This window comes from Phoxinus phoxinus (assembly GCF_949152265.1).
Source record: "Phoxinus phoxinus genome assembly, chromosome: 10".
NCBI lineage: Eukaryota > Metazoa > Chordata > Actinopteri > Cypriniformes > Leuciscidae > Phoxinus > Phoxinus phoxinus.
The window spans coordinates 14,419,291-14,447,007 of record NC_136885.1 but is presented as its reverse complement, the minus strand read 5'-3'; the positions used below and the strand labels follow the sequence as shown (position 1 = coordinate 14,447,007).

Genomic DNA, 27,717 nt, shown 5'->3' with positions numbered 1-27,717 from the left:
ATGACGTGTGTCAGTGGGCCCTCCTCTCCCTCTCCTGCTGCGTCGCGCGCTCTCATCCTGCGTTGCTCCAGCTGCTGCTGCTGCTGTTGTCTGCCTGTGCCTGCCTGACGGTGCGTGCGTGCGAGTGCGTGCGATCTCCTTTCCGCTCGCACCGTGCTGCTGCTCTTCAATGTAGCAAAGACCATGACAGGCATCGCCGCCGCCTCCTTCTTCTCCAACATTTGCCAGTTCGGAGGCTGCGGACTGCACTTCGAGTCGCTGGCCGAGCTCATCGTGCACATCGAGGATAATCACATCGGTAAGTGCGCTCGCGGAAACAGAATCTGTGCCGCTGCAGCGCGCGCAGCAATGGCCGGCTCGCGCGCACCACAATCACACTCACTTCCTGCGTCGCAGCGGCGCTGTTGCTAGGTGTGGTGAAGCGATAAGACTTCACGGTGTTTTGCTCGATTTCGTGACGCTTATAGGTATCGATAGCACCAGTTCTGAACTCATTCGGTGTTCGTTAAGCCCCTTCAAAGTGACATGGTCTGAACGTGTAAACACAAGCGGTGGTATTGCAATGTGAATGTTATTTTCTGCGCAAGGCCCCCACACACGGAGCTGCTGCTGAGATGTATCCATCTCACCCGCTCAGAGCAGCTTACACTAAACGCATGGATCATACGGATTAAAGTCCCCCACAAGTGATTAAATACATGTTACTAATGCACCATCAGAGCTTCCTTGATATGCTAAATGTAACGGGTGTATGGTCATGATCCTTATGCGTCATGATAATGATGTGCAGTGATCATGATGGACATACAAATGCATTAATAGGCTATAACATGCACACAATAGAAAGCAGTGCCATATCAGCATCAATGACTATGCGAGTAGGTGTTAAATTATTGAATCATACACCGATTAGTAGGATATGTATTATGTTGTGTGTATTAATGGTGTATTACAATGTCCTGTATGAAATATAACACTATGATGGCTTAAATTTCAGTGCTATAAGATCTCAGTTGTCTCAACAACATTCCAGTATCACACATTTTCTTAGAGTAAAACATTTGAAGGTAATTGTGGTTTTACTGTTAAAATAAGTCACATCTTAAATTCTAATCTATCTCATATAATTTACATCTCATAATTATGAGAAATAAAGTTGGACAAAATATGAATTGCTGCAATATATTTAAAAACGTTTAACTAATTAGAATGAATTGGGTTGAATGAATGATTCAATGACTTAGGGGCTGTTTACACGACAAAATAAAATGTATGCGATTTGGCAATTCGTTCCACACGACAATGGCGTTTTATGTGCCTGAAAACGCAATCTTTTGAAAAGGGGTTTCACAGTGCAAGTTTTTGAAAACAGCCTCCGTACATCAAATCGCTATCTAATGGCCTGGCAGCAGAATACAGCGTTTTTAGTCGTTTTTTCGCTGATCGTTTTGACAATGTGCGTCTGTATGTGGAAAACTCAAAAGAAAAACTTCTTTGTTTTAAGCATATCGTTGTCGTGTAAACGTACCGTTACCCAGTAAGACTTCACTTGTTTCATCACTGGATGTAGATGAATCAGCGTTTTTGAACGAATCTCTTGAATGCAAGATTCAAAGACAAACATTTTTTTTTTACTGTCACTTGTCGCCACCTACTGGTGTAACAATGTGATACAATCATTGAAGCGCATGGTGCGGCTCGGTACGGCTCAGTACGGTTCGACGCGGCACTGTTCGGCTCGCTTTGCTTTTCCACTGTGTGGTACGACTCGGCTCGATTCGCTTTAGCTCGGTTTGCTTTTCCACTGCAGTTAGTACCGCTTTAAAGTGGGTGGGATTATAGACTGATCGTTATAATTTATCCGCTCCTCGGCAACCAACGAGAGGAACGTCTGCACTTCGCCCACTGACCACGATTCAGCCATTTCTTTTTATGATTTTTTTTTATTTCATTTTTTTAAGCAAGTAGTTTATAGACAGGTGCTACAGCGGTGGCTGTTACTGGCTATTTAAATCTAGCGGGTTTGGTGTCTCGTGTCGCAAATACAATGACGCTGCTAGTAGTGACGATTCTGTCTGACCAATCAGTGATCTGCAGTGTTTTCACGTCACATTTTAGTATCGGTACGGTACGCTTGGAACCTCAACAGAGGTGGTACCATTTGAAGCGCCCCGAAGCAAACCGTACCATGCAGTGAAAAAGCGCCCCAAAGTGAGCCATACCGAGCCGTACCGTACCATGCAGTGAAAAAGCGCCAAAGCGTGCTGTACCGTACCATGCAGTGGAAAAGCGGCATAAGTTACTTTCTAAAGGATATCTGCTCAGTTGATTGCTTCTGTAGACAAGACATCATTGTATATCCAAACTTTAAACTTTTATCCCAGTACTTTTGTGGTAATATGAATGTTTGTAAGACAGTAACGATACTGTGTAGTTGAAAAGACTGTTTGTGAAGCTGTTTCACACCTATACATGACAACTGCTTTCTCTGGCTCAGAGTATTTGAATGTTCCAGTGTGACTTTGCCAAAGGTTTAATAGACACAGCTGAATCGTTGTCATTTAAGATTGTGTGGGTGCGTTTGAATCGAGATTGCAATTAACGATTATTCATGCAGCAAGTGCAGATCTCGTTCATAAGGTGGCTCCGGAGCCTATCAGGGTCTGATTTGTTGTCCTTCAGGGGTCGCACTGGGGTCAGGAATCCCTTTGAATCCCAGCCTGCAGAACTCTTATCCAGTAGAACTGATGTGTAGGGTCAAGGCCCTTTTATGGCCTGTATTGCCTTGCTGAATGCTTGCTTTAATGCAGAAATAACCGTATAGATGTGTGCATGTAAATGTGTGATAAATAAAATGGGTTCTTAAGGTTTTGCACAAAATCAACAGTGCTCGCTGGTTTTCTGGGCTGTTAGATACACAGAAATAGAGCGAAAGCAAACATGAAACGACTGAGGGCCTCTAAGTGACGTCTAAAAATGTAAGCATAGCATGAGATGGAATGCTGGTTTGCTTTGAGCACAGCTGAAAAGGGGTATTACATACCTGTCTGTAATTATCAATATGCTTTCTTGATATCTCTTTCATTTTTGTTGTTATCTAGTCTCTATAGTGCTGATGAATGTCTCAGTCAAGGGTGCTGGATCTGGACTCTGCTGGTGTAATTTAACACCGTTGAACTACCTGTCCAGTAGACTCTGGCAGGAGCCTGTATGGAGTGGATTTGTAAGGAGAAACCTGATTTCTAGACACAAAGCGTGATTTCTTCTTCCCTGCTGACTGACATTCCCTGTTAGCTCAGCTGGTCTGTACCGTCTGTACCAGTCAACCGTTTTAGCCTGAGGTGCTTTCTGCCATCGACACACACTCTGCAGCTCAGAGACTCAGCAGTTGAATGACTTTTGTCGTGTGTGCATCACTCTTTGAAAGTTTAGTGTGCTAGCTCACAGAGTTTGTCAAATCATAATTGACAATTCTTATTTTTTTTATGGAATATTGCCGGTTTTATTAAGAATGATTTCTTTCGAAATCGCATTTCCCCGTGGTCAAAATCAAGTCCTGCCCCACATTTGTTTTTGTTCGAGAAGGCATTTCACTTGGATATATGTCACAATAGAGATGAAAAGACTGTTTCATGCTGACTTTAAAGTTGGGTGGATGTATTTGCAGAATTATGTGATCTAATGGTGCAAAATATACCAATATCAGTTATAGATGCTAGAGATTAATTACATTTTTCATTATCAGTCCATTAATACATTTGACTTTATTTTTATAAATATAGATTTTAATAATGGTGCATGATCCCTAACATGGTCTTTAATGTCTGCTCTAAACTAGGCCTTCCTGTAGTTTGAAGTGCCAGATGCAGGCTTGTTTTTAAAATTAGATATTTTACGTGCAAGTAGGTCATAAAGATTGTACAGGAGATACAGTCAGGGAACTTTTTGCATACTAAATCCTGCATATATCATCTTAAAATCATCTGCAGTTGACCCAGTTCATGGGACGCAGTGAAATTGCACTATTTATATTCACCTTGCTACGTAATATTTTTAATTTCTCTACTTGGCCCAACCTATGTTAAAGTCCACGCAACCTACGTTCAGTCATGCGACATTGATCTGAAGTGGAATAACAGTGACTGAAGGTTTCATCTAGTCATTGGGGCCATTACTATGCATAGTAGATGAGAGGCATCAATGAACGGCCCAATGTCAGTGGTAAAATGAACATTAATACTTTGCTTTTTAGCAGAATTAACCTTATGTTAAGCACATTTAAGCAACCTCCACACATAGTCGTCTTGTCCCTATGATTACAACCAATGTGGATGTGCACATGCATGGAGAGATCATTGAGCAGGTCTGACTTAAAAATGTGTCAAAACAAAAGCATGTTAAAGGTGCACAGTAAGTAGCCTATAGCTGGGTATTATTTGTCATACTAGTGTCAGCAGTCTTGGACTTTATACTGACACCTATTGGCCTGGATGCATTAAATTAGTTTAATAACTGATGCTGCTTCAGAACAAAGTTCTTTGTTTATGTTGGGGGCCGTCGTGACCTAATGGTTTGAGAGTCAGACTGGTAACCTGAAGGTTCGATTGTCAATACCGACAAGAAACGACTTGCCCTTGAGCAAGGCATCTAACCCCCAATCGCTCCCCGGGCGCCACAGCAAAAATGGGTGTGTGTGTCCACGGTTTGCTTTGTGTGTGTGTGTTCACTGCTCCTAATGTGTGCATTAACATGGATGGGTTAAAGGCAGAGGACGAATTCTGAGTATGGGTTACCCATACTTGGCCTTCACATGTCACTTTTTTCACTTTAAGTTCCTTTTCGTCCCTGTTTTCTCCATCGACATTTTTGGAATTTAATCTCAAAATTGTTTTGTGTGTAGGTGGTTTGTTTTGTAATGAGGATGTTCTGTTGGATCATAAACGCGTTACTCTGGCTCCACTGTAGTTTAGTATGTAGCCTAGTATATTGTGTATATTGTCATATCATTTGGTTTGCTTATGTCTGAAATCTTAATATAAAATAAAAAATATATTAACTTCATATATCGGTATTAAGGTGCAGCCTGTCGTGGTGAAGAAAGAGCTGAGCCGCAAGGCGAAGCTCTCGATTTACCGGTCAATCTACGTTCCTACTCTCACCTATGGTCATGAGCTTTGGGTCATGACCGAAAGGACAAGATCCCGGATACAGGCGGCCGAAATGAGCTTTCTCCGCAGGGTGGCTGGGCGATCCCTTAGAGATAGGGTGAGAAGCTCGGTCACTCGGGAGGAGCTCAGAGTAGAGCCGCTGCTCCTCCACATCGAGAGGGGTCAGCTGAGGTGGCTCGGGCATCTGTTCCGGATGCCTCCTGGACGCCTTCCCGGGAAGGTGTTCCGGGCGCGTCCCACCGGGAGGAGACCCCGGGGAAGACCTAGGACACGCTGGAGAGACTATGTCTCCCGGCTGGCCTGGGAACGCCTCGGTCTCCCCCCGGAAGAGCTGGAGGAAGTGGCTAGGGAGAGGGAAGTCTGGGCATCTCTGCTTAGACTGCTGCCCCCGCGACCCGGCCCCGGATAAGCGGAAGAAGATGGATGGATGGATGGATATCGGTATTATTAGTAGTTGTAGAAAGTCAAGAAATGGTTGGTCATGATATGTCAGCATGGTGGCTTCCATGAGTTTGGCGACCAGCCTAAAAAAAACTGATTTTATAGAAAACTAATGTGTCCTAATGTGAGTGAACTTAATTCTAATGACATTTCTCAAAAGTGTTGTTCATTCCTTTATGTGTAAAACGTTTCTTAAAGTCACCCTGTGATGAAAATCAAGTTTAAGAAAATCAAGAAAATCATGTTTATATGTCTATGTGGTGTTTTTAATATGCTTTAAGACAAACCATGTACAAATCTATAAGTCAGCATAATAAGACACCATTGCATTGAGTATTTTCTCCTTTAAACTGCAGTGAACCAAAGACAAAAAACCTGGTTTGAAATCGAGTGGAAGTGAGTGGAGACGGGGCTAATTTGCATATTCATAGAACCGCGGATACTATGGGGCTGTTTACACGACACCATTTTCAACTTAAAACGTAAAACTTTATTATGCGTTTTGGCCATTCATTTACACGACACCGCCGTTTCATGTGCCTGAAAACGCAAACTTTTGAAAACGGGTTTCAAAGTGCAAGTTTATGAAACCGGTCTCCGTGTAAACAACAAAAACATGAATCTCTGAAAACGATGACGTCATGCACATGCGTATTACAATCGGTCTATAGTGTTTCATCGCCATCTAATGGCCTGGCAGCAGACTACAGCGTATCCGTGTGAATGGGGATCGTTTGACAATAGTGTCGTCTATGCGGAGAACTCGAAGGAAAACTTCTCAGTTTTAAGCATATCATTGTCGTGTAAACGTACCCTAAAAAAGTAGAGTTACATTCAAGCTATTTTAAGGCATGAAGAATTTTTTTTTTAAGGAAAAAACATTAAAATATGTAATTTTGGTGATTTAAGGGATAAAGTTATTGAATTTAAGTTGCAAATATTACTGTGTGCATCTTTAAATTCCACTGTGGCTGATTTCCATTTTTGAGTTTGCTGTGGTATTGATGTGGCTGAACGTTTGAGCGCAGGCTTGTTTTACAAAGACACAAAATCGAGGTCTATTTGCCACAATTGCAACACAAAAGAGCACCGCTCTAACAAAATAAAGTGACCTAGAAAACATTACCGCTCCACTCAGCACTCTTAAACCTGATAGCCCTGCATACCTTTGTTTGGCTTATTTTCACTGAAGGATTTATGTGCCAAGTTAAATTGCCCTGAGGACCATCATGTTTACATCTAAACTAAATGTGTCAACACACTGGGGTGCCTCATTCTCTGATGGGATGAGATGGAGGTCGATCAGCTCTAGGCAGCTGACCTGAGCTGAGCTTGTTTTAATGCCTCTTCTGCTCTCTGATCGCACGTCTCGCATGTGTCCGGGGTGTTAGTTGAAGGAGAGTGTGGCTAAAGTGACTTATTGCGCAGTAATGAGGCAATTAGTGTCCCATGAAACCCCTCCCTCACCCACAGCCCTGCTCCTGGCGAGGTGTGAAATCTGGCATGGCCCCACGATAGGCCTGGAGCAAGCCTAATTACAAAGTGGGATGGTGGATTTTGGCCTCTCTTCCTTTTCATCTGGGGACCTGCTGCTAAAAACGTTCTCTGTTTTAATTAACGCCCGGCTAAACAAAGCTCACATTCTAGCGGGTGAGGTGGGTTCATTGACAGGTGCTCTTGCGTCCAGTAGGGGGCGATGGCACGCTATTAGAAGAACTGCATGGAGATTTGCGAGGTCGGGTGGAGAAATGTTGCCGATAGGCCTCATTGCTTACAGCAAATGAGCTTGTGAAGTTTTAAGGTTGTAATGTTTTATCGCCTTCGAATTTTCCTCCGTCTTCAAGCAAATTCTAGTTTGTGGTTGCCACGCTCTCTAGGGTTTGATTGTTATATGTTACGAAGGCAACGATGTAAATACGGGGAAAGAGAAGAAGGGGTGTGCTTAAACCTTTTACTGTTCGTACTTGTGAGTGTGGGTTCTGTAAGCAGCGCGTCCTTCAAAAGATCCCTTCGAGACTCTCGCTGGATGTGACAATTTATGCGATTCTTTTTCGACTTCCAGCTCTTAAAATTGTGAATTTAAAACTGGCAGCCCGTGGCCTCTGAGGGGTTCACATTAAAAGTGTTAATATGACGTTGAGTTGATTTAGGAAGTTGAAAGGGTAACAGCGCTCAGAATAATTGTGACTACAGTGTTTAGCTAGCTTAAATCCTCCTGTTGATCGGAGACTATCATAAAAAGTACAGTTTGCACCATATGCTGAAGCTCTTTTTTGTAATATACACTGACTTAATGACTGTAAAAACGCCACCGTTTCTGAAACATCTGGCTTTTAAAGCTCTGTTGGACAGAGGTCCAGTGTTTTTCTTTTCAGTAGCCTATCAATGAGATTCTCTTATTTATTTTGATTTAAGATTTCAGTTTTGGTTAACTAGTAACCCTGCCAAGGTCTTCTGCTTTCAAGATGTCAGCTCTACAGGAGTGATCTCAGGTCTCTGAACAATGAACCTCTCTGAGTTCACTACACTGAGGGCTCCTGAAATGGCCTACGAAAAAAAAAATCTCAACGGAAATAATAAATTTGAGCAGCGGTGACTGGTGCTCCCAGAGCTGCACCTGGTGAACCTAATTACCTCAAACCAACACCCCCTGTTCCCTCCCAGCCCCTCCATCCAAACCCAGCGCAGGCCAGCTAATGACAGGAAGAGCTGATATTACCTGGATTAACCATGGCAGGGGGTTGCCGCTGATTTAGAACGTGTGTGTCTGTGTGTTTTGGATGTGTGTGTGTGTTGTGATCTTCACACGTACGAGACCACCCATGCACAGAGAAGCAGCTAAATAATGTATCTTCTGATTCTGAATGACAACAGGTTACACGGCGTCAACTACTAGTGCAGCTTGGTTCTTGGAGGTTTTGTAATCGACCATGATTTATCTTTCCACGTTTTTTTGAAGGTAATAATCATTCGATCTTAGTCACATAGGATTCAACTACTCAAACTCACAATATTGACAACATGGTTTCCTGCTTTTGATGCCTAATGTGTCTGGTAGAGTAAAAAGAGGATTGTGGGTGGGGGAAAAAGAGTCACACATTACTCCACCAATATAGTTCACTTGAAAGAGTGAATAAAAAAACGAGTGAGTGAGTGAATTCGGACTCTGAGTAAAACTTGCCAAACTTGCAGCTCCAGTAGAAATGAAAATATTTATCCTGAACTCTTTCATGGAAACTAGCATGTATAAACCATGCTTTTACAATTTAATAAAACATTAAAAAGGAATTTATATCTGTATGATATTACGCTGTAGCCACATTGGAGCAGCAGTTGGATGGATAGATGGATGATTCAGCTGTAGGTATCATCTTCTGGTCAGACACAGGAATTTATTCGGCGCGTGACTTACAGTGCATTATGGGTATTCTCTAGCCATTGAGCGAACATCTGTTGTACACTTGTTATTGAGGTGCATTGTGGGATTGAATGAGTGCACTCAATAACGTCCACTGTGGTTTTCGGACACCACTATAAATGGTTGTTCCCTCAAATAGTGCCCTATTTAAGGGTATAGGGGCGATTTCAGACACAGCCTAGATCCCCAGCTGCCCCGAAAAGTGCAGCCAGTGCAAGATTACACCAACACGAATTCACACAACTACACAATAAATGCCAAGAGTTTCTGAAAATACTGCCAATCTCACATGTGTTTTTACTCTAAATAAATTCAATCATGCACACTGCGTATGCATGATGTATTGGTACCTTATCATTTCTGCTGATATTGGGGATTTTTAAATGTTTCGTTCAGCGTTGGACATTTAATTGTGCTGCATGCTTATTATTTTTACATTTAGGTTAATTTTGCTGTCACCAAATGCTCACTTAAAGTTTATTGTTTAAAAACACTAATTTAATCAAATTGTTGTAACTTTTAGCAAATCTCAAAATCAAAATTCATTTTACTATTGTAAATTATGATTTTTATTTATATGATTTTTATTTAGTCATTTTTCATTGTTTAGACGAAGTAATATAGAATTTTAATATTGTCTGTTATCATCCAGAACATGAAAATAATTATCGGTTTATTATCAATAAATCACACTGATTGTCATTTAAACCTCATAAACAAAGATAATCTTATTGCTGGTAATATGCTTCTTTTTTTCCTTCTTTTTTTTTAATAGTTGACAGATGTGTTTTTAATGGCCAGTATACATATCTAGAGAGTAGTGTGACCAATGGCTGATTTGATAATATTATATATTCAGCCATTTTGTTTACAATTAAATTGATAGTTTACCCAAAAATGAAGATGCTGTCATAAATGTCATCCCTGTTCCAAACCGGTTTGACTTTCTTTCTTCGGGGAACAATTTTTCTCTCTCTCTCCTTTTTATGTCAATACAACATATATGATACAATAGAAGTCTTCTTTCTTGTTCCACAGAAGAAAGTAAGTCATACAGGTTTGGAATGACATGAGGGTAAAATCAGTAAATGATGACAGAATTTTGGGTGAACTATCCCTTTAAATTCACTATTGTAAGCAAATGCTTATCTGTGAACAAGGTTGTCTGTTGATTTTGAATTTGGAAATAAAAGACTGTTTGAGATTATCAGATGATGCAGATGATTGTTAGCCTAATTGGCCAAACTTTCTGTTGATCAACCTCTGAAAGTGTTCCTGGTCTTGAGCTCTAGTGAAATAATGTGTATGTGTGTGTGAGAGAGAGACCACCATGGTAGACCACCTGTTTGTGTACTTGTGGACCACCTCTCCCTGTAATGGGGTTCTGGTAGGCAGCAGCTCTGGGGCCCCTTAGTGACTTAAGGCCCTGAGGAACCTTGGCAATCCTATGTGTGATTTACGGAGTGTGTGTGCGGATTGATCCATGTGTGTGTGACTATATGCAGGTCTTCTTGTTTCTCCTCTTCTGGGGCTTTTTCCCTGCACGGGTCATATGGACACGTACAAAACTCCTTTATCTTGGCATAGGAACAGCGCGGTGCCTAATAATTTGTGTGTGTGTGTATGGCAGAAAGCTGTGGGGTCTTTCTCACAGTAGTTAAATCAATGCTAATGAAACACTTTAGCTGAGGTGCGGGCCGAGCTGAAAGCTTTAAACAATGAACCGAGACGAAACGACACACCTACATCCTACCTGCTCTTCAAGAACTCCAGCGTTCAGATGCCGACCGAAACCAATAATACATTTTTTAATAATCATGTTTAACAGCGGAATTTCTGGTGAAAAAATACATTACCCATGATGCTGTACGAAAAATTAAACCAATCAGAAAGTCTAAATAGCTCTTTAGCTCCGCCCACTCCAATAAAGCACTGCTAATGACATAATTGAGTTGATCTCTCTTCACTCTCAAAATACTTTTGAGTGTGTGTGTTTGTTTGTATATATATATATATATATATATATATAGCCTATATATAAAAATAGGCTATATATATATATATATAAAAATACAGGGTTTGAAATTAACTTTTTCACTCACTGGCCAATTTGGCTACAACATTTTTAAGTTAGGCTTAAATTGTTGTTCGCAATGCTTCATTATTGAGCATGAGTTATTTCCCTCACTAAAGCCGTTTAAGATTCTTGTCTTTGTCTGAATTAAAAAAATAGTTTTGCTTAAAATCATAGTGTTATAATTCACATTGTAGCTGATTGACATGGTTCATGGCTTTTATCTTTTTAAGAAAGACTGTTTTAAAATCCCTATGGAAAAATGAATGGGAAAAGTGTGCGGGCACTACTGTTGCAGTGATGTCATGTGAGTGACAGGTTTTCCCGCCCTCATTAGAGATGTCTCTGCAAGTGGGAAGGGAAGTTGTCTTGAAGATTAATAGGGCACATAACTGAACAGACAAATCGAATGGGAGAATCTGATCGAATATTCGTGCCGAACATTTGTGTTGTTGTGAGTGGGACCGAACCTTTACCCACCAATTTTCTAAAACTTAAAATATCGTAGCATAACAACCAGGTGGCACCGTGGCAGCGTCTGTGCCTGCGTAATTATGAGGTGGCAGGGCAGAGCCACGGAGTGTGTGATGCCACGCTGGCCGGAATCGCAGGTCTCACACGCCGGGGTGCCGCGTGGTTTCGGAGAGCTGAGACAAATATGGTTCGGGTTATACGGGGCAGAAAGAAATGTGTTTACTCACAGCAGAAGCATAAAAAGAGGCATTGAGACGCATCACGGGGGGTGCACAGGGGAGGCTCATTAGATGAAACCGTGTTTTGGCAGTGCTTGTGTTAATAGTGTTGGAGAATGCCCTGAGAGACAGGCATCTGAAAAACATTACCCTGGCAGAGCCGCTGGTATGCGGGCACCGCCGACCACAGAAGGGACGTTAAGCGGATTTTTGCTGTAGTAGGCAATGGAACGCAGTTTAGAGACGTTATTGCTGGGTTGTGTTCGAATGGAACCTTAAAATAACGACAAGCGAGTGTGCTAACTTAACCTGGACTGTTTAAAGAAAGAATTTTAAAATGTACACATTCGCCACAAGGTGGCAGCGTAGTCCACAGTGGAGCATCAGGCAGGGACGCTTCGTGAGAGCATTGACCACATAATCAGAGGCCGTTTTGACAGAACAGACCCAAAACGGATATCATCGTTTTTGAAGTCGACTCTTTAATATTCATAACTAAAAACAAGACAAAATCTATCTTTGCCACTTGGGCATTTGGATCCACTTGAAGGTTGATCTGGGTGGCCCTGGAGTGCAGAAAATGAGCACATCTGGGAGGAATGGCAGGCAGAGAGCTCGTTGAGTGTGGTGTGACACTAACCAAATGGCTGTCTTAAGTTTTACCAAACAGCTATTGGATACGCTCTCCATAGCCCAGTCCAGTCTCTCTCTCATGCAGACGCTCTGGGAAGTGCTGATTTATTCCACCGCTAAGCAGAGTTAATGAAAAAAAACTTGATTAATGGAGTTAATTGCCATCTGCAAGTGATTGTGGACATGTTGTGTGGCAGAATCTAGTATTGAGTTTGAAAGTCAATGACTTTAACAATAAAGTGAGTAATAGCTTCATTCTGGCAATGACACGTAAGCTTCCACAAACTCACTGACTCCGATGCCACAACATGACTCTGGGGTGAGTGACAGATTCAAACAGGTAAACAATGCTGTCACCCGAAGAGTTTTATATATATGCTTTTTGTGAATGTTGTTCAGCATATATTGTCATGGTACAATGAAAACCAAAAGGCCTCAAAGTGCTCGTGTTTGTTCTTTTGTGGTGTGTTTGTTTTCATCCATGTCAGTCTAGTAGTGAATTATTTATCTCTCTGTTTCGTTTAGATACAGATCCTCGTGTGTTGGAGAAACAGGAACTGCAGCAGCCCACATACGTCGCCCTCAGCTACATTAACAGGTACAGTAGGCCTATATATGGTAGTATTAGTATATATATATGTGTATATATATATATATATATATATATATATATATATAAAATTAAGAGAGAGAGTTACACATATGTACATGCATTATGCACACAGATACATTATATATATATATAGACTGTATATATATATATATATATATATATATGTGTGTGTGTGTGTGTATATGTGTGTGTGTGTACATGTATGTAAAAGTTGTGTATCTTTATTTCATATTTCATAAATAAAGAGTATTTTCATTTTCCACAATTTTTACTCTAATTTTACACTAATTCCTTTTATCAAATATTTCTGAGTAAATAAATATTGTCTTTTGGCACATGCCAAATTTTATTTTGATTAGTTTCTGTACTTTATTGTCCGCAATGTATCAAATTTATTTTGGAAAAACAGAAACATGTTTTATAAACAAAATACAAACGTAAAGATAAAACATAGTATGAAATGGTATGCATTAAAATATTACAGTTGGCTAAACCTAAAAACTGGTTGGCTCAGGCTGTGCATTTTACATATAGAAAAAAATTTGATTAATATTAATAGACTAAGATTAATAGACCTGGGTCAGTAATGTATGTTGCATTGGGGTTTCCAACCTTGAAACTGTTAAGCAACCAAATAACAAAGATGATTCTCTTCATCATATATGGGAGCAGTCTAACATTTTTCTTAATGGGATTCTGTATTTTCTGGAAAATGGCCGTGTGTGGTCAAGTCTCCTCTACATCCTCTAAGGTCAGTTTATGAAGCAAGTTTATCAGTTTATAAAAATCTCTTCATATACACTCAGTTCCACTCGACTCAGTTGAATGTGGTTTGTGTAGGAATACTCCGAGCTCCAGTGTTAAAAACAGCTTTAACAGGCTGAATGCTGGTGGAAATTCTTGCGTAATGGAGACACTTTTGTCCTGTATTACTGCTTTAAATGGCTTCTACTGCTAATCTGTTAATTCCACACCAGCCTTAATAATATCTGTGTGAACATTTATGCTTTATTACATATATTTACTGACAGTTTTACAATGGAGCAAACAAGGTGTTGTGAGGTGGATTTTTCTGAATCAGCTGAAGCACAACATAGACATATGACAGGTGGTTCAGTTGTATTGAAGAAAGCTGTAGCAGGTTGTCCCAGTATTTTGGAACTGAGAGAAAACCTTTCATTTTTGTACATGGACACACAGTACATCACTCGTGTTGCTCACAGAGCATGTTCTTGCATTCAGACACAGATGGATGGAATGCAACTGATCGAATAGAACAGAATGCAGATGTCTTAAGACATGTTTATTAAAGTTGAACCAAGACCAGTTTTAACTTGAAACAGACTCTTCCAGTCTAACAGCAAGGACGCCCGCCTGATACATTTACACTACTTTTCAAAAGTTTTGTGTTTGTATGATTTTTCAATGTTTTTGAAAGCAGGCTCTGATGCTAACCAATGCTGCATTTATTTGATCTTAAATACAGTAAAAACTAGGGGTGTGACGAGATCTCGCGATATTAAAACGTGACGATATTTCTCATCGAGGTGAAAAGCTTTCTGGTGGTATCAGCATATTAAAACCACTTAAAAATCATAATATAGCATAGTGCTATTGTGAAATCACAAAGGCCGTGATTGAATTAAATAAATATTCGCTACAGGTAAAGCGATAATTTGCTTTTGATCGTTTTTTCCTGCTTGTTATTATATATGTATTTTAAGTCATTATAAAGTCTATTGTTCACATAGGTCTATTTTTATTGCCACACAAAAAAAGGATCTAATTACAACCGATTACTCGATTAACAAAATAATCATTAGTGACAGCCTGGCTAGATTAATTAAAACATTTCAAAATTTCATTTTTGTGACTTTGTCAAATAAAAGACAAATTTTTCCTGTCATATAATTTGTCATTGAAGATTTCTTAAAAAACGTCTCGGGTTACGACTGTAACCCTTGTTCCCTGAGGAGGGAACGAGACACTGCGTCGTTGAAAACGACTCTTTGGGGGACGCTCCCTAAGCGTACGCCTCTGAAGTATGAATGAAACTAATCCAATCCTGATTGGTGTTGCGTCGTGACGTAACATGTGACGGCATAACTGGATGCATAAAAGTGTCGCCGGCGCACACACACATTAGCCTCGCGATGAAGCAAGCCGCTCCCAGGCGTTAAGGGGCGTGGCAAGACAACGCAGTGTCTCGTTCCCTCCTCAGGGAACAAGGGTTACAGTCGTAACCCGAGACGTTCCCTTTCGTAGGGAACTCGCACTGCGTCGTTGAAAACGACTCTTTGGGGAACGAATACCCACTAGGCCACGCACCGAAAAAGCCTGTCCTAGAGTGAAGCTGATCTCAGGCACTTAAGCTAGGACGAGAGCACTCGTGCGCCAGACGCACTAAGGAGGTGAAGACAATAAAACCTGATGAAAGTGTGCGGGGTAGCCCAACCGGCTGCCTCACAGATCTCCTGCAGGGGCACTACCGAACGGAGGGCCCTAGAGGACGCCATGCCTCTGTTAAAATGAGCCCTTACGGCCAAAGGTGAAGGCAAATTGCGCACCTTGTAGGCCTACTTATGGTTTGTTTGGATGCCGGGAGCCCCTTATTAGGTGACCCAAAACACACTAACAGTAGGTCCGACCTCCTCGAAGAAGAGGACCCCTCAAGGTAAATACTCGGAACCCTGACTGGCAGAGCAAAGGAACCTCTCTTCTTCTGCCGACACATGAGGTGGAGGATGAAATGCTCGCAGGACCATGGACCTAGCCATGTTAGAATGCACTTAAGGCACATAGCTGGGTCTCGGGTGCAGGATGGCCTTAACTCTGCCGGGGGCAAAACCCCAAGCAAGCTGGCGTTAGTGCCAGGGCTTGGAGATCTCCCACTCTCTTAATAATTTTAAGAAATAGCTAAGAGAAAGGCTATCTTGAACATGAGGTCCTAGGCGAAGCCGACTGGAGGGGTTCGAAGGGAGCCAGGGATAGCCCTTCGAGAACCACCACCAGGTCCCAGGAAGGAACCCTGGACCTGACTGTCAGTCTCATCCTCCATGTACCATGGAGAAATAGTATGACCCGTTGGTGCCTCCCCAAAGGCCCATCACTCAGTGGTGCATGGACCGCCGAACTGGCAGCCACGTACACCTTAAGTGTGGACGGGGAGAGACCCGCAGAGAAACGATCTTGAAGAAACTCCAGAACTGAAGCCACTGGGCAGTTAACTGGATCTAACTCATGTTCTCTACTCCAAGTGGAAAAACCTACCACTTGAGGCCATATAATCTCATAGTAGACGGAGCCCTATAGGGCTAAGTATAGTTTTGACCACCCCAGCTGATAGACCGGCATCTAGGTACTGGACCCCCTCAGGGGCCAGACCCACAATTTCCACAGCTCCGGGCGAGGGTGGAATATTGTGCCCTCCGCCTGAGACAACAGATCCCTCCACAGAGGAATTATGTCTGAAAACCATACTCGGGCCGGCCACAACGGGGCTATCAGAAGAAGACTGATGCCCTCTTGACGGACCCTCTCCAGGACTCCCAGGAGCAGAGCGATCGGGGGAAAAGCGTACAGGCGAAGCCTCGGCCAGGCCTGTACCATGGCATCCAACCCCAGTAGGGCTGGATGAGTGAGGGAGAACCAAAGTGGACAGTGGGACGTCTCTCGAGACGCAAACAGATCCACTTCCATTGGTCCAACCTCTGCCATATCAACTTCACCACATCTGGGTGAAGTCTCCATTCCCCGGGCCTCAGCCCCTGCCTCGACAGGATGTCTGCTCCCTGATTCTGAACCTTCGGGACATATATTGCTCTAATAGATAATAATTTCCCCTGGGACCATAGATTAATCTGATGCGCCAGTCTGGATAGAGGGCGCGATCTGAGTCCCCCTTGTCGGTTCAGATAAATTGATGTCTGGGAGGAAGCTCCTCAGAGCCCTGAACACAGCCAACATCTCTAGGCAAAATATATGCCAAAAATGTTGATGGTTCTGCCAAGGGTCTAATTTTTATTTCAGATAGAACCTCTTTCCTGAAGCCCTCTTGCCTGAAGGACGGCCCTCAGGTCATCCTTCTGATCAAGAGCGATATAAATTTATCTGTTGCCAAACTCCCGAGGGAGGGGCTCTAGAGGAAGGAGTGGGGTTTATCCCATGACTTAGATAACTCATTATACAAGTCAGGAAAAATAAATAAATAAATAAAAATGGTAAGCTCTGGCGCTGATGTTGTGATTGTTGCTGCAGGAAGTGTTCATATCCTTTCTTAGTTATTTATTAAGCGCTTCCTGTCTAACATGTGGCCAGTTGATTTTTCATCTGGCCACAGCACGGATCACAACACGCTATTAAGCCTCGATGTTGAAGATTTTTTTATTTTAAACATCGGGTGCTTGTCATGGGCAGAAGAAGCCGCATCGCGGGCTTAGAACCATTCGAATGAGAAAGTGCCGCAGCAGTCTCACTCTTATCAGCAAAATTCATATTTTATTATTTATTTTATTTACGAACCCCACGATCTGAGTCGCAGACCTGAACAACGGAGAGCGTTGTTGAGCCAACGTGAGCTGGCGAGTCTAATTCACGTTCATCCGCCTGAACATTCAGTCTAATTCACGTTCATCTGCCTCGATGCTGAACACACCCACTCCCTCAGAAGCAGATAGTTCAAACATCAGGTTCTCATCATCACGGGCAGAAGAAGCCGCAGCGCGGGCTTCTGCACCATGAACGGGAGCCCCAGAACCTTTAAATAGGGAATGAGAAAGTGCCGCAGCAGTCTCATTCTCATCTGCAAGATCCTATCGCGAACCCCGCGATCTGATTCGCCGCGCGCGAGCTGTGTGAATTTAACTCACGCTCACCCGCCTTGATGCTGAACACACCCACTCCCTCAGAAGTGTATAGTTCAAACATCATGTTCTCATCACGGGCAGAAGAAGCCGCAGCGCGGGCTTCTGCACCATGAAAGGGAGCCACAGAACCTTCAAATAGGGAAAGAGAAAGTGCCGCAGCAGTCTCATTCTCATCTGCAAGATCCTATTGCGAACCCCACGATCTGAGTCGACGCGCCGCCTCAACGGACGCGGGACCCGGACCGCGGGGAACGCGAGCTGGTGAATTTAACTCACGCTCCTCCGGCCGCCTCGATGCTGAACACATCCACTCCCTCGGAAGCAGATAGTTCAAACATCGAGGTCTCGTCACAAGCAGAAGAAACCGCAGCGCGGGCTTCTGCACCATGAACGAGAGCCTTAGAACCTTCAGATGAAGAATGAGAAAGTGCCGCAGCAGTCTCATCCTCGTCTGCAAGATCCCTTTGCGAACCCCGCGATCTGAATCACTGCGCCGCCTCAACGAACGCGAGCGCAGTACTGATAGGGAGTGTTTCACAGAGATCACAGACAGCCCCCTCGAGAGCTGCCCGTGCGTGTGTTAAGCCTGTTGTATGCTTCTGCGTCAACTCCATGCCGTAGCTACACCGTCACTCCTACGGCGTCGTGGCCGTTTTATGGTTCTGCGTCGGGTTGTGTTGCATCGCGGTGCATTTCACCGCGAGAACGCTAGGGGGACGGTATCACACCCCTTGTGGTCTGCGTCGCCTCGACGCGTAGTTACAATTTTTTGGAGGTGCACGTCGAGCTACGGCGGAGGGGGCGGAGAGGGGTTCGCGTCGACGCAGAACGGTCTGCGGGGGTACGCCGTCGATTCGACGCAGAAGCATAAAACAGGCTTTACACTCCCAAACAATTCACACACAACTGATGCGTGTCCCCACTCGTAATATATTTTGGGCAGGGGTGCACACATCTAATGAATTGCTCACTCGCCATAATACAGTGACTGGATCAGACAGACAACACCAAATAAGACAGACAAAAACAGAGAGCGCTTGCTGAAGAGCGAAAGCTAATGTGTGTGTGCGGCGGCGACACTTTTATGCATCCGGTTATGCCGTCACATGTTACGTCACGACGCAACACCAATCAGGATTGGATTAGTTTCACTCATACTTCAGAGGCGTACGCTTAGGGAGCGTCCCCCAAAGAGTCGTTTTCAACGACGCAGTGCGAGTTCCCTATGAAAGGGAACTGTGTTAAAATATTGTGTATCGTCTTGTGAAGTGTATCGTCACACCTCAAGTAAAAACAGTAATATTATTATATGTTAAAATAAATATTTCATATTTTAATATAATTCAAATGTAATTTATTCCTGTGTAGAGCATTCCAGTAGAGTACATTGATCAACATTTACAAAAAGAAAAACAAAAAAACAATCCAGAAAGAACTCCATTGCCCATCTTTCCACCCCTATGCAGATTTATTTATTGATAAAAATTCAAATTTATGTATTAATGTAATGTATTAACCTATTAATGTAAAAAAAAAAAAAAAATTGAATTAAATGATTAACAGTTCCTATTGTTCCTGTTGTTTAAGCAGTTGAAAGTAGGGGTTTTTTTTATACTTTCAAATTTTAATATAATATTGTCTTATTTGGTTAAAATACTTTCCATTGGTTTTGTTAAACCGGATGCATGTTTAATACAAGTGCAAATGTGCTTAATCCCCCCTCCCCCCAAGCTTTTTCCATTAACAGCCATGTATTCTTGTGCCAACTCATTTTCCTTGTTACATTGTGTTCATTGTGTCTGTATCTTGTCAAGGCATTTTTCTTTCAGTTAGAGAGGACAGATACAGGGCTGGAAATATCCAACTTTGTGTAGTGAGTGAATATAAATTATTTTAAATAATATATATTTCTCTTAATAAATTGTCTTTATCATTTAAAAATATCTTTATCCAGTACTCACAAACGCCTAGAGAAGTAATGGAAATTGATTGGTCAAAAAGTGTGGGAACACAGAAGTTGGCAAATGTGCTACAGTTTGTATGGCTGGATTAATCTGTGACTTTAACGTTAACCATTTGGGTTAAATGTAGCCTATATTGTGTAATATTTAGGAGGATCTGTTGGCATAAATGCAATATCATACATAACTATGTTTTCAGTGGTGTATAAAGACCTTACTAAATGAACCGTTATGTTTTTTATTACCTTAGAATGATCCATTTCTATCGACATCACCTTACATACACCTTAATGCGCCGACATGTTTCTACAGTGGCACTAAACGGACAAACGCGTTTCGTCACTATGCTGTTCTTCGTGCAAAGAAGCTAGCTAAAGTCGGCGAATAAAACACTGACACAATGATGAACAAGTAACAATAATATTTGCAATAACAAATCGTTTTACAGAACAATAAATACCTAATTTCTTAATGTATCTTTGTAAAGAAACCTCATTGCTTAACTGGCTAATCTCTGCTGTCTCAGACGACGACATTGTTTCCTGTCGGTCATTGTAACTTGTGTTGGTTGTAATTCGCAACCTCACCACTAGATGCTGCTAAAAATTACACAGTGCACCTTTAAATACATTCCTTTTTTTTCATCTAATAAAGTTCACTTCTCTCTCTAGGTTTATGACAGACGCAGCACGGCGGGAGCATGAATCCCTGAAGAAGAAAGTTCAGCCAAAGCTGTCACTCTCACTGACCGGCAGCCTTTCACGCAATAGCGTAGCCACGCCCCCCCGCCACAACAGCGGTAACCTCACCCCACCCGTGACCCCGCCCATCACGCCCTCGTCTTCATTCAGGAGCAGCACCCCCACAGGTAGTCCCATCAAACACACGCTCATGCTGTTTATTCTGGCTCACACACACACACACACACACACACACAAACACACACACACACACACACACACACACATCATCTGTAACGGCTTGTTTTATGCTTATTATGTTGTGTTTCCTAGAAAGATGAATTTTGGGTAATAACTGCATTAAACATGCCATGCTTGTTTGATGCTCTCTTGTAACGGATAATAAAATAATCACAATCTGAGTCACACAGTTGTTTTTTTCATAGCTGCTGTTTCCCATGGCCTTCTCTAGAGCAGCATGTGCTCTCTCTCCCACAATTAGATGTTTTGGGCAGTTTATTTGTGTGGGTTTGGAACACAATCTGAATAGTCTCCAAATTACTGGTATCATACTATTACTCTGCATTAACCTTCTTAGACCTTCTTATGCCTTCCAGACTCTTTCTCATAAAATGCAAATGCTTTGCTGGCTGGGCACAGTATTCTGATGAGGACTGTGAGACAGATTACTGTACCAGTTTGCCTTAAAAAATGAAATCACATGTTTACTGGCACGAGGGCGGTACAACCTGTCACTCGCATGAGAACACAGCAATGGCAAACCACAATCATCCAATCAATTCCTGATGGATACATTTTTTTTTTCTTGTAGAAGCCTTTTTACTCGGATATACGTCACAATAGGGAAGATGAGACCATTTCTGTTTCATGCCGACTTTAAAGCTTTCGTATTTGTGCTGTGGTGGCTGATGGGAAATGCTGTTTTCTGGATCTGGTGGTGTAGTGGTTAAATATGTGGCCTGATGAGTTTTGAAGCATTGACTGTTCCATTACATGATCGATTACTAATTACGATACCTTGCTATGTGCTCTCAGGCAGCGAGTACGATGAGGAGGAAGCAGAATACGAAGAGTCCGACAGTGACGAGTCATGGACCACCGAAAGTGCCATTAGTTCTGAATCCATCCTCAGTTCCATGTGCATGAATGGCGGTGATGAGAAACCCTTCGCATGTCCCGTGCCTGGATGCAAAAAGAGATACAAGGTAAAGGGACTTCAAATAAATAGGTTCAAGTGTCTGCTCACTGTATATTTGTGAATGATCCTCAAGACGAGAGAAATCCTGATAACTTGGAAAAACACGCAGGGCAAAACTACTTGTTGTTCAGATGATGTATTTCAAGACATTTGCCTCCATTGCTAATTCCAAAACGTCATTTTAGAGCCAGTAACAGAGGTTTGAGCCACTGATAGCAGACTAATGTCGTTATTAATGCAGTTATTAAAGAGAGCGAGAGATTAAGTGTTTTACCTCAGTCTGTGCGTGTCTCAACAGTGTTTGGCATCAGCGTCTCTACTAATAGTGTACCTGTAAGTTTATCTGCTTCAAGAACAGCACCGTTATTACCTTGCTAGTGAGAAATGTCATGTACTGTAGCTTTTAAGTTGCTAAACCTATTTTTATTGTTAAAATCGCCAGAGCAGCGCTGACAACACGTTTCTGTGCGAGTGTGTGTCTGTGAACGTACTGTATGTGTGTGTGCGTTTGAGTAGGAGAAAGAGAGGATGTGCTTTCCGTCCATAATAAAATGTAATTATGTGGCAAAAAACATGGATATAATTTGTCGTTTTATCCTATCGTTTACTATATTTATTTGGTCCTTTTGCTGTTGTAGGCTGTAAGGATCTTTTTTATTTGGCGAAGTGATATGGAACTGTAATGCGGTCAAGACCGGCCTGGAACTGCTTTAGCTGTGTGTCTCGCTGAAAATAATTGCACACCTGCGTTCGTCAACCAATCAGATTCAAGCATTCAGCAGCCCTGTAATATAAATTATTTGAATATATATATATATATATATATATATATATATATATATATATATACCTGAAGATAAATGTATTACCACCATTATTTAAACCAGTTTATTGAGGTTTTCATTAGGGCTGAACGATACATCGAATTTTCATCGTCATCGCGATATGAACTCCCGCGATGAACACATCGCAACAGACAGCCTGACACGATGAATAATGCCTGGTTCAGATTAGCACTAACTTACACGTTTTTGACTCCTAAAATCTTGTCGTGGACAAGAAACATGTCAGACAACACGTTGCTTTCCGACCAGTCATTGCGTGCCGTCACACACACATTCACTCGCAAACATTCACTCGCACGCACAGACACACAAACACACATACTCACTGTCCCTCGCTCACTCACTCGCTCACTCACGCACGCACACACACACACACACATACGCTCACTGGCGCACACACACACTCACTGGCGCACACACACACTCACTGTTGCACTCACTCACGTATCGCCTCGCTCACATATTCAACCCGTCGTCGAGGACCGTTAAAGAATTAAACATGCTATAGTCTTTCTGTCGTGAAGCATTGCAGACGCGACGTAGGTTGTCGCCCACTATGAAACACTATACGAGATGAAACGATCGAATCTTGCGTCCCGACGCCCGTTGTCATTATTACGAATCTCCACGACACCCATACGTCAAACGGATCGTGCCAAAATCGCACTAAAATAGTGTATTCTGAACCAGGCAGGTAATAAACGTTTGACCTATCACGCAAAGAACCTATTAAAGCACTAAGACATGGGAACAGTATAGTTAACAATCACATTTATCGCAAGTCATATCGTCATCGCAATATTAAACAATGTTATCGCACATCGCAGCTTTTTCTCATATCGTGCAGCCCTAGTTTTCATTCTCTAAAAAGCAAGTTTACAGCACACGTGTGTATCCATTAACTATACCAATCACCAGTGGCACAAATGTGATCAAACAGTGAATGCTGGCCTCTCATTGTTTAGCCGTCAAAGAGTTTATTAACACTAAGAGCTGTAATATGGACAAGACTGGTAGCTTGACATACATTTTAAAGACATACATGCAGTCCACTGCGAGGCCTGTGTGTTTTATGAGATTTTCCACTGCCATCTGGTACCGGCTGCTGAGATAAATGATGTACAGCCTGTGAGAGCTGCATTCAATAAGAGGCCGAGGAAATGGATGATGACAGCCTGTTCAGATGTGGCTTTATTCGGGTTCAGTCTTCACCTCTGTCAAACAGCTGACGGTTTTCCTCATGATTTAACACAACACTGGATGTTTTATATGTCTGGAATTATCAAAGGGCATTTTGAGTCACGGATCATTTTGTTTGCCATCATATTATTGATGAGTATATGTTATAATATCAATACAGAATTTAAAACTGGATTGTAAAACAACATTTGTTTGCCTCAATTCCAGATAGGGACTGACAGAATTGTTCATTTGCAGCTTGCTATCTGGATCTGAGTTTGCCTTGGACCTCTAAACCATTCCATTGGCTGGAACAACTTCTGATGGAGACTCTTTTCCCTTCCTGATTTGAAATCCTACATTGCCGCTAACCAATTAGCTTGCTAGCTTAGCCTAAACCCTACGCTAATGTTCAATTATGTTTTTATACGCTACAATTTGCCGTTGGTAAGATTTTTTCTGTTAAAAAGATTAATATTGCGTAATATTTTAACAATTTAGAACCGCTGCCTTCTATTTTAATTAGTGCTGTCAAAATGATTAATCGCATCTGACATAAAAGTTTGTATATGTGTGTATGTGTGTGTCTGTGTACTTGTGTATATATATAATACCGGTATGTACACACACTTATATATTTACAAACTTTTATGTTAGATGTGATTGAATCTATTTGACAGCACTAATTATAGTATATTTTAACGTAATTTTTTCCTGTGATGGTAAAGCCATATTTTCAGTCTTCTCTTCAGTGTCACGTGATCCTTCAGAAATCATTCTAATATGCTGATTTGGTGCTCTGGAAATATGTATTATTATTATTATCAATGTTGAAAACAGTTGTGCTACTTAATATTTTTGTGGAAACTGATACCTTTTTAATAGAAAGTTTAAAAAATAGCATTTATTTGAATTAGAAATCCTTTGTAACATTATTGTCTTTACTATCACTTTTGATACATTTATTAGAAGTATTAAAGGGGTGGTTGATTATGATTTCACTTTTTTAACTTTAGTTAGTGTGTAATGTTGCTGTTTGAGCATAAACAACATCTGCAAAGTTACAACGCTCAAAGTTCAAAGCAAAGGAAGATATTTGCTTTTAAAGAAAAGGACTACAACAAACAGCTGGTAGGCAACAAACACAGCATTCCTCCCGGGTTAGTGACATTACTAACCCTAACATTTACATAAACCACCGCCCTGGGAACACGATTTATAGATTATCATGACAGAATATGCTAATCAATGACTAGAAGATAAGAAACATAAGCTACATAAATTCATCCACTAACCATTCAGAAATGTTGTCTACATGTTGTCACTTCTTCTTGAGTCTCTCCATCTTTGTCTGACTCCGGTTTTGAACATAAAAGGCTAAAAGTTTTTGAAGTTTTCAGTGCATGTCTGTGTGAGGTAATTGAGCTGCTAAGGCAAGAGCTCTTGAAGCTCCGCCCCCTGTGTCGGGAGCAGCAGCTCATTTGCATTTAAAGGGACAGACACAAAAACTGTGCATTTTTGCTCACCCTCAAAAAGTAACAATTGTAACATGCTATATAAAAATATCTGTGGGTATTTTGATATATTTTGAGCTAAAACTTCACACACACATCAGATATTTATTTTACATCTTATGAAAAGGGCATTATACCACCCCTTTAATTTCTTAATTTATTATAATAAATATTCAGATAAAGTTTTGTGGGTCAATCAAGAATTACTTCAGTGAATTGTTACATTTTTCCTGTAGTGCATTATGGTGAATATCTATTGTGGATACTAGATGATCGTCTGTTTTGTGCTTTTCTCTCTTGCAGAATGTGAATGGTATCAAGTACCACGCCAAGAACGGCCACCGCACTCAGATCCGCGTTCGCAAGCCCTTTAAGTGCCGGTGTGGTAAAAGTTACAAAAGCTCTCAGGGGCTTCGACACCACACCATCAACTTCCACCCGCCCGTCTCTGCCGACATCATCCGCAAGATGCAGCAGTAAAGAGTGCCAACATCACACACACACACACACACACACACACAACGTCTCCATATCCATCCGCACCAGCAGCCGTGGCTGTCCATTAACTCTCACCCGTCTCGTCCGCAGAGATTTGGAGGACATCCCAAACAGATTTGTCCGGAGGACGTTTTTGTCTGTATTTGACTCTTTTTAAGAGTAAGCCTCATTTTCCCGGTTCATTCCACTCCTCATGAGGAGGAAACTTTAATCTTTTTATATTCCTCTTCCTCAAGGAAGACTCCCTGAATCCCTGTATCATTCCGTACCTCCATGAGGAGGATTTGATCCAACCAATCCTTCGAAACACTACACTCTGAATTGCATGCTTTAATTTTTTGTTCATTTTGTATTATTTCTATTGCTTCTTTGTATCTTCAGTTTTGTATTTTTGCACATTCGCTATTATTCTTTTTATTTTCCTTGTTTCCTTATATTTTTATGCAAGGTGCTATTGGAAAAGACTGATGATATGTTTGGAAAGGAGATGATCGGGACTAGATTACCAGCCTCACACCGAACGGAAGACGAGGATTTGACTTTGTGAGAAACCGTAAGATAGGAAAGCCTTGAAAAGTCTGAATGTTTGTAATGTAACGATATCTAGCCCTATATAAGCAACATTCATGGCTACAGATTGTGTACATAACTATATTCTATAAGCGTTCATAGTCAGATCTAGATTCTATACTTTATTTCCTGAGTTTGATTTTTGTATATTTTCATCCGAACTTCAGAGATGGATTGATTATGGATGTGCAGTTTTTCGGTGAATCTCAGAAAAGCACCAAATGACTCTCAGGTGACAAATCACCAGCATTTCACAACCATGATCCTGCCCGACTTCTCCGATAGTATTTTAGAGTACGCTGTTACACGCTTCCCGGGTCCGCTGTGGCCGGAGTGTTCTGGAGCGTTCTAGAACTCCACAGTGATCTTTAGGTGAAGAACATAAAGCACTTTGTAGTGACCAGTTGCCAACCTGCTTAGGGCATTTTGTATTGCCAACAAGTCTGACGCTGCAGAACGTCGTCTGCAAATCAGCTGCGAAATTCAAAGGACTAATATGGCACTTTGGAGGTTTCTGCTTCTAAGGTTTTTCTTCTTTTTCTTTCTAGCTAAGGGAATTCATTCTTTTGCTATACCTCCAGTGTGCTTGTTAGTTGTGAGATTATTGAAACTGGTTGCCTTGAATTGTGGTACACCACAGCATTCCAGTACAGTATATGTGTAGCCAAGTGATTCAGATTGTCTGTCGACCCTGATTCTGGCTCGTCTCTGGCGTCGTCCGTGTGACCTTTCATTGGGAAGATGTATAGTTACAGCCAACCCAAAGATTCTCAAACGTTGAATCGGAAATGTACTCGATTCGATTTGCTTTTGGACTGGTCGCCAGACCCTCCAGAGGTCACAGCCAGATCAGGGCCTGCCAATCACTCATTATGACATCACTGCATGGACGTTAATGTTGTTGGAATTGCAGTGTCGGTTTAGATGCAACATTGTAACAGTATTACACTGCCAGTATAGAGGGAAGTATTTGATATATTGTGTACTTAATGTATTGTCTCAATGTGAGTGATTTAAATTATATTTTCTTAAGTTTCTGGACAACAATGTTCCTACATGTAATGAAGTCAGACACCAGTGGTTGTTTTGGAACTGGTGACATTTTCTGCAACAAAATTCAAAATTCAAAAAAAAAAAAAAAAAGCTGCTTCGTAAATGTATACCTGGTTACATTTTAAATATTAAAATGGCCTTTGATCTGTTTAATGACTTTTCTTTGTCATTTATTCCCTTTATATATGTGTGAGTGTGTAGTTATGTATAAAAGTTTATAAATATAATAATATATGTAACGGAGTAAAATATAATAATTCAGTTGTTTCAGGAGGACACTTTTACACTGTTTTT

General features: G+C 41.6%; 1 protein-coding gene across 1 annotated transcript; it reads left to right on the top strand.

The window, feature by feature from the left end:
* Positions 1 to 70: 70 nt before the first annotated feature.
* On the top strand, positions 71 to 27,574 carry jazf1b (JAZF zinc finger 1b). The gene is made up of 5 exons (XM_079626484.1): positions 71 to 298; positions 12,952 to 13,024; positions 20,537 to 20,733; positions 21,602 to 21,771; positions 25,606 to 27,574. The coding sequence occupies exons 1-5, from the start codon at positions 184 to 186 to the stop codon at positions 25,780 to 25,782; spliced, it is 732 nt and encodes a 243-aa protein (XP_079482610.1). The 5' UTR covers positions 71 to 183; the 3' UTR covers positions 25,783 to 27,574.
* The last annotated feature ends 143 nt before the right edge of the window (positions 27,575 to 27,717 follow it).

Coding starts and splice junctions, on each gene's coding strand:
- jazf1b (XM_079626484.1), top strand. CDS start 184: ATGACAGGCATCGCCGCCGCCTCCTTCTTCTCCAACATTTGCCAGTTC. Junction 20,734..21,601: donor CAGGAGCAGCACCCCCACAG/GTAGTCCCATCA, acceptor ATGTGCTCTCAG/GCAGCGAGTACGATGAGGAG. Junction 21,772..25,605: donor GATGCAAAAAGAGATACAAG/GTAAAGGGACTT, acceptor TCTCTCTTGCAG/AATGTGAATGGTATCAAGTA.